This window comes from Trichechus manatus, unplaced genomic scaffold, assembly GCF_000243295.1.
Source record: "Trichechus manatus latirostris isolate Lorelei unplaced genomic scaffold, TriManLat1.0 scaffold00038, whole genome shotgun sequence".
Classification (NCBI taxonomy): Eukaryota; Metazoa; Chordata; class Mammalia; order Sirenia; family Trichechidae; genus Trichechus; species Trichechus manatus.
The window spans coordinates 9,624,218-9,640,670 of record NW_004443974.1 but is presented as its reverse complement, the minus strand read 5'-3'; the positions used below and the strand labels follow the sequence as shown (position 1 = coordinate 9,640,670).

The following is a 16,453-nucleotide window of genomic DNA, read 5'->3' as shown; positions in this document are numbered from 1 at the left end:
AGGGTTCAGCGAAAAGCCCGATTCAGAGGGAACTGTGGGGGCTGGGGGCTGTTTCTATGGCTGGAGCCTCCTTCTCCTCTCTGGTCTTCTGGCTACTCAGCCAGGGCTTCAGTGAGGGGCTACAGCCTCCGAGCTGGGGGGCTGCCTTTACTCCGCAGCCTTTTCAGCCAATGGTTTGTACCCATCCTTGGCCACAAGATGTCACCCAAGGAACAGCAAAGCAAGGGCCTGGGAGGAAACTGGCCAGCCCAGAAATCAACCCAAGGAACAGCAGATTTCACTGATTCCAGTCTTTGGTTCAAATCTCAGGATTTCCAGCAAGGGACAGCCACACCCACCCACCCTACCCCAGACCCTCCACCCCTATTCAGATGATAGCCCCTCTTGCCCCTACCCCTCAGAGCACGATTAAACAGTACAGTGCCTGGCATCCTCAGTCTCTGTCCCTGTGCTGTGCCTGATGGGGAGGGGTAGGTACAGGAGAGGCAACACAGTGTGGCATAACTTCTGCCTCTCGTGGTGGCCCCAAACTCCATCTTCCTGGTGGTTCAGCCCCACATGGCCCAGCAGGACCCACACTAATTCTTTGCTTGGTGGCCATTGGCGCCTGGAGCTAGAAGGGTGAAGAAGGGGAGGAAGGAGCATGACCTCGGCTCTAGCTCTCAGCCAGACGGGTGGCAGGTGGCTGGGGCATGACCCTTGGCAGTCCACCGTCCAGAACTTACTAACAGGGTGGCGTGCACAGGTAGAGCGGCGTCGTGCAGCGAGCAGACCACAGCTTCAGGCACTCGTCCGGCGGCCAGGGCCACAGCAGAACACCTTGAGGCCCGGCCAAGTGCGCCTACTGCTTGCTGGACATCCTGGGCTCTCAGCTGGAGCTGGAGGTGCCCACGGTGCCCAGCCTGACCTCCCGGAGCCTCGGAAGGCGGCTGGAGCTCGATGGGCCCCCAGCCAAAGCTCATCGCGGATGGGTACTTGGCACAGCTGTGCTGGCACTTTGGCTGGGTGCTGGCTCCTTATCCATCTCTCTGCCAGCTCAGGACCAGGAGAGGTGACCGCAGTGATCCAGCATCTCCCGCTCCGATTTGTAGAGTCCCTGGCAGGACGGTGGTTTGGCTGCTGCTGGAGGCCACGAGTAAGGGCCTCCCGGACCCGACGCACAAGGCGGAGGCAGGAGGCGTACAGGCTGCTGCGGCGCACCCTGGTGGGAGGGGCGCAAGGAGGGTGCTGAGACCTAAGGTGCGGCCCTGGGGCTGCGTGGAAGGGGGCCCATGCCGAGGGTGTGGCTGGGTCATTCCCTGCTTCGCTGCAGCGAGCAGCGGGGCTGGGCTGCAGGGGAGCCACTACCCCACTACCTCTACCTGCGGAGGACAAGGGCTTGGTGCACATGTCTTCCCAGAGGACATAAAGAACTACCCAGATTCGCACTACGTGAAGGAGGGGAAGCCCTACACAAAGGAAGGAATGAGAGGGAGTATTCCAGCCGGGCAGCAGGGGAAGGTGGGCCAAATTTTGGAGGAAAAGACAGTGGAATCACTGCTGGGCACTGAGGGGCTACTGTCTGTCCACCATTCACCCATCTGCAAACATTTGGGGACACCTGCCATTTGGGGGAGACACTGTCCTCAAGGAGAGCACAGGCTCCAGTAAGATCACTGCTGTGTTGAGGTGTCTGGGGGATTCGGCCTCATTGTAGAGGAAAGGAAGGATGGGGGCAACTGGGGAGCCTTCCTCCAGAAAGGAACATTTGAGGGGTAGTGAGGGGACAGGCATTCTAATCAGAGGATTCAGCAAGGGCAAAGGCTTACAGGTACACAAAGCACAGCACTTTGGGGGTAAAGGTGGGAGTTCTGAGGGGCCAGAGTGGAGCTAGAGGGGAAGGGGAAGGGATAGGTGCTCAAGGCAAGTTGGACCAAAATAGACAAGAGATTTTAGGCAGAAGAATCTGGATCAGACTTGATTAATTCTGGGGGCGCCTAAGAGAAAGGGTGAGAGGGAGGCATGGAAACCAGTCAGGAGGCAGTTGTGATAATGGAGGTTAAAAAAATAGCTGTGGCAGTGGGGATGAATTCAAAACATCTCTACAAGGTTTGGATGATCCTGGGACTAAGGGCAGTGATGAAATGTTGGGAAACAGGATGAGTGAATGACTGAGAGGTGGGATGGTATGGGTTACTTAAGGATTGAAGTATCTAAAATCCAGAGGGAATAACATCAAGTTTCAGAAAGTATTTCACCATAGTTATTCATGACCATAACATAATAGAATTTAAGCTCACAACAGCGTGACCACTGGCTCGTTTAAGTGATTTCTATGCTCGGTTACTCACATGACAATGGAAGGTCTTTATCTCCTGGATAGTCTTGAGGTATAACCAGTGCCTGGCCCTCTTTCAGCAAATGCTCAGCTGGCTGATACTGGAATGCAGTGCCTTCCAGGACTTACTTACTCTTACTTACTCCAGGACTTACTGCCTCTGTCTTGTCACCTAAGGTATCAGTCCTAGTTCAAATTCCCCTGTGAGTCAGCTCAGTGCATGGCCTCTTCTATCAGGCCTCTTCATTCAGCGGTACTCACGGCAGCCTCCATGGTGTCACTGTACATTCCTCAAATAAATGATAGCACAGGAGAAATATTTCAAGATTACACACACACATATGGCAAAACTAGAGACTGGAAGGGATCACTGAGGCAATATAGCCCAAATGAGGAAAAGCCCCTCAAAGAAAACAAGTCACTTGCCTTCGGTGTAGTAAGCGACAGAGCTAAGCTTAGACCATCTTCCAATTGTCGGATCTGGCCTTAAAACCATACACCATTTGAAATTCATGACTCTTCAGTAAGTGGCAAGATTGATCCCGGGTGGCTTACACCATACACAAAAACAAATTCAAAAATGGATTAAGGACCTAAACGTGCACACTAAAACCACAAAATTTTTAGAAGAACAAGCAGGGGCAACACTGTCAGGCCTCGCTTTCAACAATAGATTATCAAACATAGTAACAACAGCACAAACAGCAAAAGACAAAATAAATAAATGGGACTTCATAAAAATTAAAAACTTTCGTTCAACAAAAGACTTCACCAAAATAGTGAAGACTAGCTACTGACTGGGAGAATAGCTTCAGAAACCACATATCTGACAAGAATCTAATAACCAAAATATATATAAAACTTCAGCAACAACAAAAAGACAACCCAATCATGAAGTGGGCAAAGGCCTTGAACAGACATTTCACCAAAGAGGACATGCAAATGGCCACCAAACACATGAAAAGATGTTCAACGTCATCAGCCATCAGATGCAAATCAAAACTACAGTGAGATACCATTTCACTCCCCCTAGGATTAAAAAACAAACAAAATTACAAATGTTGGCAAGAATGTGGGGAAATTGGAACCCTTATCTATTGCCATTATGGAAAACAGTGTGGTGGTTCCTCAAAAAACTAAAAATAGAGCTATGACTCAGCAATTCTACCCCTAGGTATCTATCCAAAAGATATGGAATGTGTGGCTAATTGCCTCCATGAACAACTGCCTCTTTTGCCATGAGACCAAAAGAACTGGATGGTGCCCAGCTACCATTACTGAACATTTTGATCAAAGATTCCATAGATGAATCCTAATCAAAAGGGGGAACATGCATAACAGAATTTCAAATTCTCAGGGTCTCTAGACTTTCTGCAGCCATACAGGGTGGACGAACCCTTGAAACTACTGCCCTGATTAAATCTTTAAACCTTAAACCAAAAATATTCCCTGAAGTCATCTTAAAACCGAACAATAGTTTAGCTTACCAGTAACAAAGGTCTGCCTTGAACATTATGCTCTTTTAAGAACTACCTATATGGGATCAAATTGACAAATGCAACGGGAGAGACTAGACAGGGGCAGTGAGTTTATGAGGGAGGAACAACTCAGAAAAGGATGGTGAGAATGGTTGCACAACTCAAAGAATGTAATCAGTGTCACTAAATTGTATATGTAGAAACTGTTGAATTTGTGTATTTTTGCTGTGTATATTATCGACAACAAAATAAATAAAATCTAGAAGAAGAAAAAAGATTGACTGATCTGGGAAGGAAAAAAACCTCTTAAGGCTCACTGGTGTGTTCCAGCTTTGCTGTGGAGGTGCTGCTGGTGGGTGTCACTAATGACACTGTGTTAGTGGGACTGTCCCTTCCTCCCATCATCTGTCACTTCCCTATGCATTCACTTCATCCACCTTTCTTTCCATTGGGCTGACTCACACTCAGCTTATGGCCTCTAAGCAGCAGCAGATACAGCCTCGCCTCCGTCACCATCAAAGTCTCCAAAGAAGGAAAACGGGATGGTCAGTGATCAAGAAGTGAGGTGGATGAGAGGGAGGTAAATCCAGGAGCTGGAGTCTATATGTTGACTGCGGGGACTAGAAACAGGAGAGGGAGCACACTGGCACTGCTAAAATGTTCTCTCGCTTTTAGCAGGGGCAGGCCAGGCTGCACTCTGGGAGCAAAACAGCTACCAAATACAATGGCTAGGGGCTGCTGGAGTCAATGCTGCTGTTTCACACGGGACACTAATTAAGAATGGATACAAAACACAACACAAATGAAACTGCCATTTTAAAAGCTTAAATAATGAGAAAAATTAGACAAATAAAAAAAATAGTTTTTAAACAGAAATTGAGTGTCATTGAACACTGATTCCTCTGGGTATGTTTAGTGGTCAGAGGTTTAGGAAATAAATACCTTTATATAACCAGACAGATTATAGGTAAACACTTGGATTTAAGCACATAAAGAGCTATCCTGAAAGGATAAATTGGACTGGCTGTCAGGTAAGAGTTTCATTCTTTAAGAGTCTTCCCTATTCATACCCATCACCCCTACAGGATGTGGAGCCAAGTGGTTAGGAGTTGAACATCTTCTGTAGTGGACCACAAATTTTAGTGAGCATAAGAGTCACATGGAATGTTTGCTAGGAATGCAGATTCCCAGGCTCTACTGGAGAAATGCTGATATTCAGTGGGTATGGGGTGGGATCACAAGTATGCAGTTTTATAAATGGCCCCAGGTGTATGGTGCAGGTGGTACACTGGTTCAGACTTGGTGAAATGCTTCTTCCCAAACTTCCCTGAGAATAAAGAGTCGCCTAGTGGACTTGTTTAAAGCCCTAGTTCCATCTGTCACATAGACTGATTTACGAACAAAAGCACTAGGTGATTCTCAATAGAAAATCCAGGCAACAACAGTTTATAGAACTCCCTGGGGCACTTAAAAATTGACAAATTCCCAGACCCTAGCCCCAGAGATCACAATTCATTTGGTCATGGAAGGGGTCCATGTGCAGCCAGTGGAGGGTGGGTCAGATCAGACCCCTTGACTTAACTAACCAGGAATTATTGATAAGAAACATCAGAAGTTATAGACTACACTAACAGCACTGGTTATAAAAAAAAATTTGTCAAAACTACAAATTAGGAGCGGCCATCTAAGATACAACTATTGGTGTCTTCCCATCCAGAGCAAAGAGTAAAGAAAACCAAAGACTCAAGGAAGCAATTAGTCCAAAGAAGTAATGGCCCACACAAACTGCAGCCTCCACTAGCCTCAGACCAGAACTAGATGGTACCTAACTATTATTACCAACTGCTCTGACCAGAATCATAATAGAAGGTCCCCGACAGAGTGGGAGAAAAATATAGAAAATCCAAATTCATAAAAAAAAGACTAGACTTACTGGTCTGACAGAGACTGGCCCTTAGTCACCCTTCTACCTTGGATCTGAAGCCACTCCCAGAGATAACCTTCCAGCCAAATAACAGGCCTATAAAGTAAAACAGTAACACCCATGAGGAAAGTGCTCCTTAAAACAATCATCTATATGAGACCAATAGTGCAACATCACCCCAAAAGCAAAGATAAGAAGGCAGGAAGGGGCAGGAATACTGGACCAATGGGAATGGGGAATTCATGGGGAGAGTGCTAACACATCGTGGGGATTGCAACCAATGTCACCAAACACCAAACGCAAATATATAAATTATTGAATGGGAAACTAATTTGCTTTGTAAACTTTCACCTAAAGCACAATTAAAAAAAAAAAAAAATCCTACATATTAGGTTTTTTTTTTTGAGATGTTTTGAACTTTTTATTGACATATAAAATCAAACCCACTGCTGTTGAGTTGATTTTGAGTCATAGTGACCCTACAGGACAGTGCAGAACTGCCCCCTTGGGTTTCCAAGGCTGTAATCTTTACAGAAGCAGACTGTCACATCTTTCTCGAGTGGAGCCGCTCGAAGTTTTTTTTTTTTTAAACACACAATTGTGGCTTTCTTTAAGGAAAGCTAAAGTAAAAATGTCCTACTTTAAAAACCACATTGGACAGTCTTTTCACAAGAGTATAAAATTTAACATTTTGGGCCAGCAATATGCCGAATTCCTAGATAGTTAACAGGAGTAAGATTACCACAGCTTTCATGTTCACAGTCTACAAGTTCAATAACTTATAACTGAGAGCTATTTCCATTTTAGCACAAAACATGGAAGATGCTTTCTAGATCCCCACCACCAGAGATTTTCCAGTCAATATTAATTTTTTGATCATTATTTTTAAAAAGTTTACGGATGCCAGTTGCTATCCTAAGCAGATGGTAAGAGCTTTTTCTGGAACAAAATGACTGAAATTAAAGCTCTTCAATGAATAATCTTTAGGCAGAGGACACATTTACAGCCATTAGAATCTTCTGATCTCGTTTCCCTTCTTAGGATCATCACATAACATTTTACAGGCAGCACTGTGGGCACACACCGTCAGCTCAGCATCCTTTGTGAAAAAAGCTACAAAGCTACTTACTCACAGAGGGGGTTACAATCAGCTGCCGCTGAGTTGACTCCGACTCATGGCAACCCCCAGTGTGAGAGAAGAACTGCACTCCATTGGGTTTTCAATGGCTGATTTTTCAAAAGCAGATCACCACGCATTTCTTCCAACGTGCCTCTGGGTGGACTAGAACCTCAGACCCTTCAGTTAACAGTCAAGTGTGTTTACACTACCCAGGGACTCCAAGGAGAAAGGGTTGAGTGGTACAAATATAACAGGAATCCGAGAGAGATGCAATTCCGAGTTGGCAAGAAGGGTTGAATTCTCTTTTCTGTTCTAGGCAAGTCATAGCATTAATTTTAATACTGAATGAACTGAATGAAAACTGAGCCCTAACAGAGTTTTTAAATGTTTCCTTCTAAATGAAGTGCAATCAATACAGGGAACGCACCTTTTTACCAGTAAGAGAAGCCTGCCTCTGTGAGAAAGAGTGCCTTCTCTAACAGTAACTCTCTCAGCTGAAAAGATTCATATGAGCTTCAGTGAATTTCGTGATTAGGACGGTGACACTTTTGCTTTCAGAACTAAGGCTGATGAATAGCTACCAAATACAGGGGTCAGACAGGAACTGTGTTAAAACAGTAAATGTTCACCATCTCATTAGTAACTACTGGATCATTCTTGCTCCCCCCTGTACCACACTTAACAAATAGTCTTAGATGTTTGGACGAAAAATATGAGTGTGAATTGATGGAGAACATCAGTTATATTCAAAAAGTCAAAGGAATTTTTAGAAATGCCTCTGAATACAAAATAGATGATGCAAACATAAAACCCAATGAATTAAACTGCTCTCCCTTTTTAATCAGTTTTATAGAATGGTATCATACATCAGTAATCATATTAGAAGACAGGATGGGTTCCTTGTACATATACAAGATTGTGCAAGCTCATTGATTTAGGCTTATATAAAGATTTTACCAGATTCCAGAGGAGAGGCAGTACAAACCTTTTTAATGCAGGAAGCACAAGAAGAACATGGTATACAAGACAGACTATTAACTCAGCAGAGATGAATTCCTAAGGCGTGTGGTCCCCGCCCACACTGTCCGCTATTACCCAAGTGGAGAGTACTTCTTCACCTTTGCTGACTGCAGGCCTGTGGAATGTGACTGGCCGAAACGCACTCCACAGCTCAACCATACCAATGTTGCTTTAACTCTGAAGCAAACACAACATTTCCCAAGTGTACTCAAGAGTAATAAAGCTATTCCTGGTCATCCTACTAAGGTAACCTACATTCTAAAATATAGTAAGCGATTATTAATCTGGCAGTTCTCAAGTATTTTGGCATTCAAAGTATCTCAAATATTTCATCACTGTCAACTCCATTTATTAAAAACTCCTTGATCTTCAAGATTTTTTTTTCCCCAAAATTATAGCAGTTACATACAGAACTCACTACACTTAAAAGAACTAAAAAGAGAGCAAACACAGACTTTTCCTTTAAGAAACAGACAAGAATGAAGAGGCAGGAGGAGAAAGCCTAGGATACACAAACTGAGGAAGCTAACCCCACTCTATTTCTATGGCGCCTATGCGATCCACTAGTAATTTTCAGCAAGTGTGTTCCTACTTTCCCTCTTCACATCCAATGACATCAGAGAAAGAAAAATGTACAACTCTACACATTTAAAATACCTAATTCACCTTTATTTGGTCCAAACTGGAATTCTCACGGCAAGCAACAGGAAAACAGTGCCAGGGCTCAGCACGCGCAGCCAGCTACAATCTCATGGCAAGAACAGAGTCTAGTTACTGCTTGAGCCAGGTTTTTGTTCTCTTGCTGACATACCGCAGTAACATGTATATGTAAAATCCACTTCAAACAAAGACTTCCAGAACACAACACGAAGAGAAAAACCATGCATCACGTATTTTTTCCAATCTCTCAGAAAGCCTAATTCTTTTACTACAGCTATTTAACTATCTGTATAAAAAGGCTTTCATAAGCAGGTTTTTAAAAAGAAAAAGCAGACAGCAATAACCATGGTTGAAGTCTGACCTAAAGTCAAACAAAATGTCTACCAGGTTTAAACAATAATAAATTTACAAGGAAAGACAACCTTCAATCTTTATTTCTACTACTTAACTTCCAAAAGCAAAATATTAATACAAAATACAAATTGATTTTTCTTTTCAGTAGAGTTAACCTTTCAAGATTCTGTGAGCTGAGCTACTATCTCCCCATTTAATATCCATTATCTTTGTAAATTCAATACTATAATTGTTGGCTACCGAATGTTCCCCACGGGTGATTTTGTAGTTTTGCTCTAAATCTTTCATGTAAAATAAGTACTAGGAGGAAGTTTAGTAAGAAACATTTGAAGAAAAACTATTTCTTTCCTGAAAGAGCAAAATCAAATTACTCCATCTCACACACCACCTCCATTGCCACGTAGCTAGTTACTAACTGCTAAATTCAGAAACCAGCTCTATAATAAATCCTGTCATGAAATCAAACAAGTGATGCTTGATGCTGACAGGATTTTCAGAGGACCTTAAACAGCTGGGCTGTGCATCTCTGCCACACCTGAGTCAAGATCCAAGCATCAGCATTCATACGTAATTCTTATGCCGAATCTCTGTGGTTCTATCCTCCGCACTGGCTCAAGCACTGCACACCCGTATCTCCTGCCTCCAGTGGAGCCCTATACCCCAAAACCACCACCATCTCCTCCACAGAAAAGAGCCCTGTGCAAGGTCCACATCTTCATATTTATTTCCACAGTAATAACATGGAATAGCTTTAGCGACCATCATGGAGGGAAAAAAAAAATCTCTCATTGACTTACGGGTTAAACCTCATTACAATGAATTTCAACTATCCAAAGTCTTCTGTTAACATGTATTGTTTCAAATGCTGACGTAAATGAACTATTATCTAGGTCTTAGAAATCGTGGTATACAGTTTGTCTTCTATTTATGATAGGATTTGATTTCTAATACCTAGGCAAGTTTAACAGTTACAGCTCATAAAGCACATGACTCTGTACAGAGATTTCTTGACCTAACATTCAAAAGTACATTTCGTAGTACTAGTTTAATTTTGATCTCTCCCTAAAAAGCAGAAACCACATCCCACACTTTTATGTAACTTGATGTTTTAAAATAAATCAATGAGAAGACGTGAAGGCATAAAGAAAATCCAGCTTCTTTAGGTATCAGGAAAAACAGATCTTAGGGGGGCGCAGACAGCCTCTGTATTCATCTGTTCAAGGCTGTTTGTCACAGTCCCCTCACAAATGCCTGGGAGCGCTGCTGCCAGCAACAGGGACTCAAAGTACAGGACTGAGTTTGTTATAAAAGAAGCCAATCAGTAAACATGTTTAGGAAACAAATACAAAGTGAAATCAGTCAGCAATGTCCTATGTATAAGACTTGTGCTTGAAGCTTTGGTGTGCCTCCTTGGCTGATTTCTCAGGCACCAGAACCTATTTCTGGATTAATTACTGATGTAGAATGCAAACCAAACTACTGAAACACGTACTTTTTTCAGAAGAGGGAAATAAAGGCACAAAAACTTGCCAAAATAGATTTTTTTCATAAGAATAGTATGGTTGATTAAAATAGTTTATCACTAGTAAAACCTGTATCACTAGAGCAGACAATACAAATTAGTTTTTAAAAAAATGACATTCACTGAATTCCTGGACTGTGCATTCAATGTGAATAATCATCAAAAAATATATTACAATTAAAGGTTTGTAAGGAGTTCTGTTTGGGGTTTCTACAGCATATTTAGTATTTCAGATGAGAAGTACCACAATGAAGTACCAGATATCTACCGTTCCTTTTAATGTATGGCGGTTAAAAGAGTCTGTCTCCTATGTGCAGGCTCAAAAACTTCCATGGTGAGAAATATCTGAGTGACTTACTCAGTGATTTTTATACTCCTCATCAAAGACAGCCCTGCACATAAAACTCCACAGCTAGGAAATTCGATAAACTGTATTACACTTTAATAAATACTTCCATGTATTTTTTTGTTTTTTTGCTCTTAAGTTCAGCTTAACTTTGTCAAGGAAACCATTTCACAAGAGGGTATGTCACAACCTACTATAAGCAATATTCCTTGTTTATTAGAATCTGAAGATGTCCTTATTACATCAAATATAAATATATATTATATTTACATTTCCTTCTTAGCTTTCCGATTTAGGTGAGTGTATTTATAGATAATGCCACTACTGTCACCACTATTACAATCCTCGGTGCAATTGGTATTTTCCTTCCATTAGATGCATACAAATTAGACAGCATCTTAAAAGGTGTACTGTTCTTTTTTTAAAAAAAGAAAAGGAAAGAATGTGTATCCATGGATAGAGATCTAAGAATTCTGTAGGAGATTTTTTGTTTTTTAATATTTCAAAATACCTGAAAAAATGTGGTCCCTTTTTGCAGTGCTATTCTCTACTGGGGGACAAGAAAATAACAAAATATGCAACTCTGAAAGGAAAAGAGCCCAAAGAAAACCTGCTTGTTAGCTCATTAATCTGTTTAGTAAAGATCTGTTTTAAAATGTCTGAGTGCTGTACAATATTATACAAAAGCAATCTTCAGCCTTCAACGCAGGTGGTACATTTTCTCAGAGATCTGTTTGCTAACAGTCTGCTGCCATGGTGGGCCTTGGTGTTGGTCATTTCCGGTCATCGATGGTTTTAATGAATTCCACTGCTGCTGTGAACTGCATCCACCAATAGGACTCTTCTCCAGACAGACAGCTGGCATAAAAGCTACTGATATACTGAACAGTAGACAGCAAACAGGGTGGATTTGCCTAGTGAAGTGAAAACCAAAAACGATTCAATTACTCAGACACAGAGCTCTGCTAAAATCATTTAACTTTTCTCCAAATGTTTTTTTGTGAATGAGATACTGGTCCTTTAGAAATTCATCCCAAAATTGTTTTTTGGAGGTAATCTGAAAACCCTAGCCACCCTGAGTAGCAACAGTATAAAGGAAAGGCAATCCAAGTTTTATCCTAGCTGATCTAGAGCTTTCTATCCTTGTAAGTCACTTAACCTCACTGGTTGTTAAAGAGGCTGAACCACTCCCAGTGGTTTCACTCAACTTCCCAGAATTCCAGTATGCTATATAAGGAAATAAATTGTATGCAAACTGAGTTATATCTGGTTAGGAAGTCCTGGAAGAATCAACTGAGAAAGAAGAAACAAAAAATGACAATACACCCTCTACTGTAAGAGGTAACATAGAATGTGTCCTGTTTTTTCACCTTCTTTCATGTGAAGAGAAAAGAAGAAAAGCTAAGGCTGATCACAAACTCTTCCTATAGGTTTCTGACTCTATGAGTTCATGTTGCAGAAACACTGCAAACATGAAGACTTAGTAAGATTATATGCCAAATATACTTTAGACATTAAATTAAGAACTGCTCTAAACAATCATCTTTGAGTCTAATGTTTGATTAACTCAGATATGTTAATCCTTGGATAAAGTATCAAGAACCAATGGACGGGCTGAACTGCCTGGAACACGTAACCGATGATATTGTCACTTAATGGGTATGTGTACCCAAACTGCAGGGTTCCCTCTGAAAATGTTCTAAATAAATTTTTAAAATAATAAAACCTTAATCTTAAAGTCAAAAAAAAAAGGACAATAAATGTCAGTACTTTAAAAAATATGCTACAACTACAAAATAAGGTTAAAAGGGAGAGGGATGATTAGTAAATCCGTCTATGTGACAGGTATTATGAAGAACTGAGTGTGAAAGAGGACAGCAAACGCACAATAAAAAGAACTTGCCCTCATTCAATCACTCATTCATTCAACAATTATATACTGAGCTCCAACTGTGTGCCAGGCACTGTTTAGGTGTGAAGGATGTATCAGTGAATAACAGATATCCATCCCTAAACTCATGGAGTTCACATGCTTGAATCATGAACTCAAGGCACTGCTTTAAAAGCTGACAATGTTCAGGAATCTAGTCCTCCCATCTCTTCTTTTGAAAACCTCAGATTTGGATGGGACAAATCTTAACATTAGACGCCTTCTTTTTGGATACCACAGAGCTTGAAACATGGAAAAGAGCTGAGTTCTCTAACATCACGTCAAGTCCTGCACCATCTTGCTCAGAACGCCAAATAAACTCTTTTAACTAATGGTAGTAAGGAGCCCACCTTTATCAACACAAATACCAAAACAGGGACAAAGTCATCTGCTCCTGGGACAGAGTCTTCATTGGCCAGGCTCAGGAGGTTCATAATAGTAGAGCACATTCTCAGGATGCACTGCACTTTGTCCCGGGGGGTTTTGTAAGCACTTATTGTCCTGATTTCTGATTGAGCAGACGGCCACGGTGCCTCCCGGAGATACACCTAAGTAAGACCACAAACAGAGACATAGAGCTTCACTCTAACGGCAACCACGGGTAGCGACCACAGCAACCTCCACATCAGGAGGCTACATTTTCCTTTCTCCAGGAAAATCATGTTGCAGTTCTTCCCATTCCACCCAAGACTGAAGATTAATTTTCAAACTGTGATTTGTTTTGCATTTAAAAATAAGGCAACCCAGATATCCATTAATAGAGAAAGGGAATACAGTTAACACAGAACCTGGAGTTAATGAAATTTCAAACAATTATCTTTCTTAAATAGCTAAGAATGGAACTTCTGTATATTCAGTAGCTGATTCCAAAAGCACAAACAAGCTACTAAAAGAATATACTTTAAAAATGAATATGTACCCTTGTTACAGTAGTTCTAGAAATAAGATTCAGAAAATCAAAGACAATTAAAAATATTACGCTAATTAATATTCCATTAGTGAAAATTTTAATGAAACAACCAGAAAGCTCAAATACCTGAAACTTCCCTGTTTTCTTCTTTTGTGGTAAAGAGGTAAAGATGCTAATCTCAATAACAAAAAGGTAATTCTGAGGCCACATTATGGATTCAATTCCCTCTCCTGGAACAGTGGTTTTTATCCTTTTTGGAGTGCTAAAGGACTCCTTCTTCAAACGGGAAGTTTCTGCACAGCGTGACTATAAAAGCATTAATGCAGAGCACTGCCCCAGGGAGAGCAGGGCTGAGCACCAGGAGCCCTGCCTGCATGCTTAGCGGCTTCAGGGGAGGGGCTCCTCCATGCTGGCTCTCCCTCCTCACCACTACTGAGGCCCCTCTCCATGCCAGATTTCAGCCCTCGGAAGCACCTTCAGGAACTTTATAATTAGAGTGAATTACATCCTGTGCAAATGGTGTTTTGTATTTTTATTATATTCTAGTTCCTTGAAAAACTGGTAATACATATATGGTATACTCAGTAACTTTTAGTTAATAATATCACCCATGCTATATAAACCTGTATTACCTCTGGTATCTGAAGAGCTCTGTGATTTGCAGTCACTACTTTAGACAATCTCTGAATATGTTCATGAAGAACCCTGAAAATACCCCAGAATATATATATAAATATACATTTCAGGTACACAAAAAGTCATAACTGATTTTTTTTTCAAAACATTAAAAACATTTTAGACTTACTTCTAAATACAGATTACAATTACAGTTGAGACTATAAGCTTTCTTTCGTGTCAAAAAAGTCTCACGTTTAGGATCTGCTTAAAAATGCTGAGAGAGCCAAGGGGATGCAGGGAGGAGGGAAGTCCTACTTTCCTGGACTAGGACACAGCATTCCAAAGGAGAAAGCAGAGGAGTCCTTAGCCCAGGAGTTGCTTGGACACACTATTTAATAAATAAGCTGAAAGGAAACAGATCAAAAGTCAGAAACCAAAGATCTCAGATCTTAAATAGAAAAGGGACTGAGAACACCCAACTCCTCATTTTGTAGACGAAAATAATCAGGCTTAAAAAGGTAAAGAATTTGCCTAAGGCAAAGTGTAGGTACTCAAAGGGGTCGGCAGCAATAGCTAAACCCAGCTTTCCTGGTTTCCAGAAAAACCTTGTTGATTCTCCATTCGATAAAACCTGCAGAAACACCATAGAGGGGTGGGTAGCAATAATCTACTTCAAAGTTACTCTTTACAGGAAGTACAGTTTGAATGTCCCTACTCCTTACTCCACGCCTGAAGCCCAAGCCTGGTGCTCTAGAGAGAAAACAGGGTCTAGCCAGTGTATGTAAGTACAGAAGCCTAGGGTGGGCTAGAAGCCTCTGAGTCTGCACAAGTGAGGGAGGCAGGCTGAAATGATCCTAATCCATTCACAGGAAAGTGAATTCTCTCAAGTATATATGCAATATCTTAAAATTTCCATTTAAAAAATCTTACATAAACCACTAATGACCCACCCTGAGATTTTGTTACATGGACCCCTTGAGAGTTACTGGCACAGTGAGCCACTATTATTGTTGGGGAGCATGGGAGCAACCTCAACAAGGTTATGAAGCAGTGCTCAAAAAAAATGCAGATGAGGAAAAATAAAAATGTTGATCATCCACAGTCCTACTACTCAGAAATAACCCAGTGTTACCATTCCAGATGTATATTTAGGATTATTTCTTTAAAAAAAATAGCTTTACTGAGATATAATTCACATATCATACAATTCCAAGTATTTCTGATATTAAAATATACAACTATTCATCGCTATATATATAATAAGCATGTATTCGCTGTCAAGCTGTGCTTGACACTGTAATAGAGTGGTGAATAGAAACACTGAGTTCCTGCTCTCACGAAGGGAACAATCCAGAGGGCAGAGAAGCATTCATCAAACGATCACATAAACCAGTGGTTCTCAGGACCAGGAGGTGAGTTTGCCCCCATGGGACATTTGGCAACGTCTGGAGACATTGTTGCTTGTTACAGTTTGGGGGGAGGTGTTACTGGTATCTAGTGTAGAGAGTAAGGGTGCTGCTAACCATCCTACAATGCACAGGACTGCCCTCCACAACAAAGGATTGGCCCAAAATGTCAACAGCGTTGGGTTGAGAAACCGTGACTCAAACAAATGTAAAATTGCAACTATGGCAAGCACTATGAAAAGTACACAGGCCTGAGAGCTCCAACAGCAGATTTAACATAATCAGAAAGGTAAGGAAAAGTTTCCATAGTAAAGTGATGCTTGAGTCAAGATCTGAAGGATATGTTTAAGAGTCGATCACATGAAGAAAGAAGGGAAGAACATTTCAGGCAAAGTAGAAAGCAGTGCCTTCCCAAAAGACCATACCAATCTATACTCCTTCAAGCCTAACTCCCCATATCCCTGAAACACTGGGTATTATCATTCTTTTTGATGAATGAAAAATGATAACTGATGCATTTTCTTTTAGTATCAGATACTAAGTCTCACGTATAACTTGCCTAAAATATAGAGTGACCTGATGTATCCCTACATAGTCCAACAGGGACACTAAATATAGAAGCACTCACTGGTCGCGAAGTATGTCCCCATCCTGATTAGGGTAGAAAGCAAGCTTGAAAATCCGATTCATCACACTTCGTTCAATGGCCAGCTGAGCATCCTGAAGCTGCTCTTCACTGGCGTTTTGCCATATGACGTCCTGAGCCATTGCACCATAAAGAAACTGCAGAAAATCTTCTACCTGAGCAGTTTTATCATCAGCTGCTGTGAGTTTCTGGAAGTCTCCAA

The 16,453-nt window shown here is 41.5% G+C and overlaps 1 protein-coding gene across 6 annotated transcripts in view; it reads right to left on the bottom strand.

Moving 5' to 3' along the window:
- Nucleotides 1-9,162: 9,162 nt before the first annotated feature.
- GAPVD1 (GTPase activating protein and VPS9 domains 1) overlaps nucleotides 9,163-16,453 on the bottom strand; it is a 75,367-nt gene continuing 68,076 nt past the window's right edge. For 5 of the 6 annotated variants that reach the window (XM_012555360.2, XM_012555363.2, XM_012555362.2 and 2 more), the window contains 4 exons: nucleotides 16,234-16,447; nucleotides 14,214-14,286; nucleotides 13,022-13,219; nucleotides 9,163-11,655 (listed from right to left, as the gene is read on the bottom strand). In XM_012555360.2, the coding sequence (XP_012410814.1) occupies nucleotides 11,515-11,655; nucleotides 13,022-13,219; nucleotides 14,214-14,286; nucleotides 16,234-16,447 (626 nt within the window). In that variant the 3' untranslated portion in view covers nucleotides 9,163-11,514. The remainder of the gene's footprint in view (nucleotides 11,656-13,021; nucleotides 13,220-14,213; nucleotides 14,287-16,233; nucleotides 16,448-16,453) is intronic. The other variant, XM_023730739.1, reaches the window with a different exon arrangement.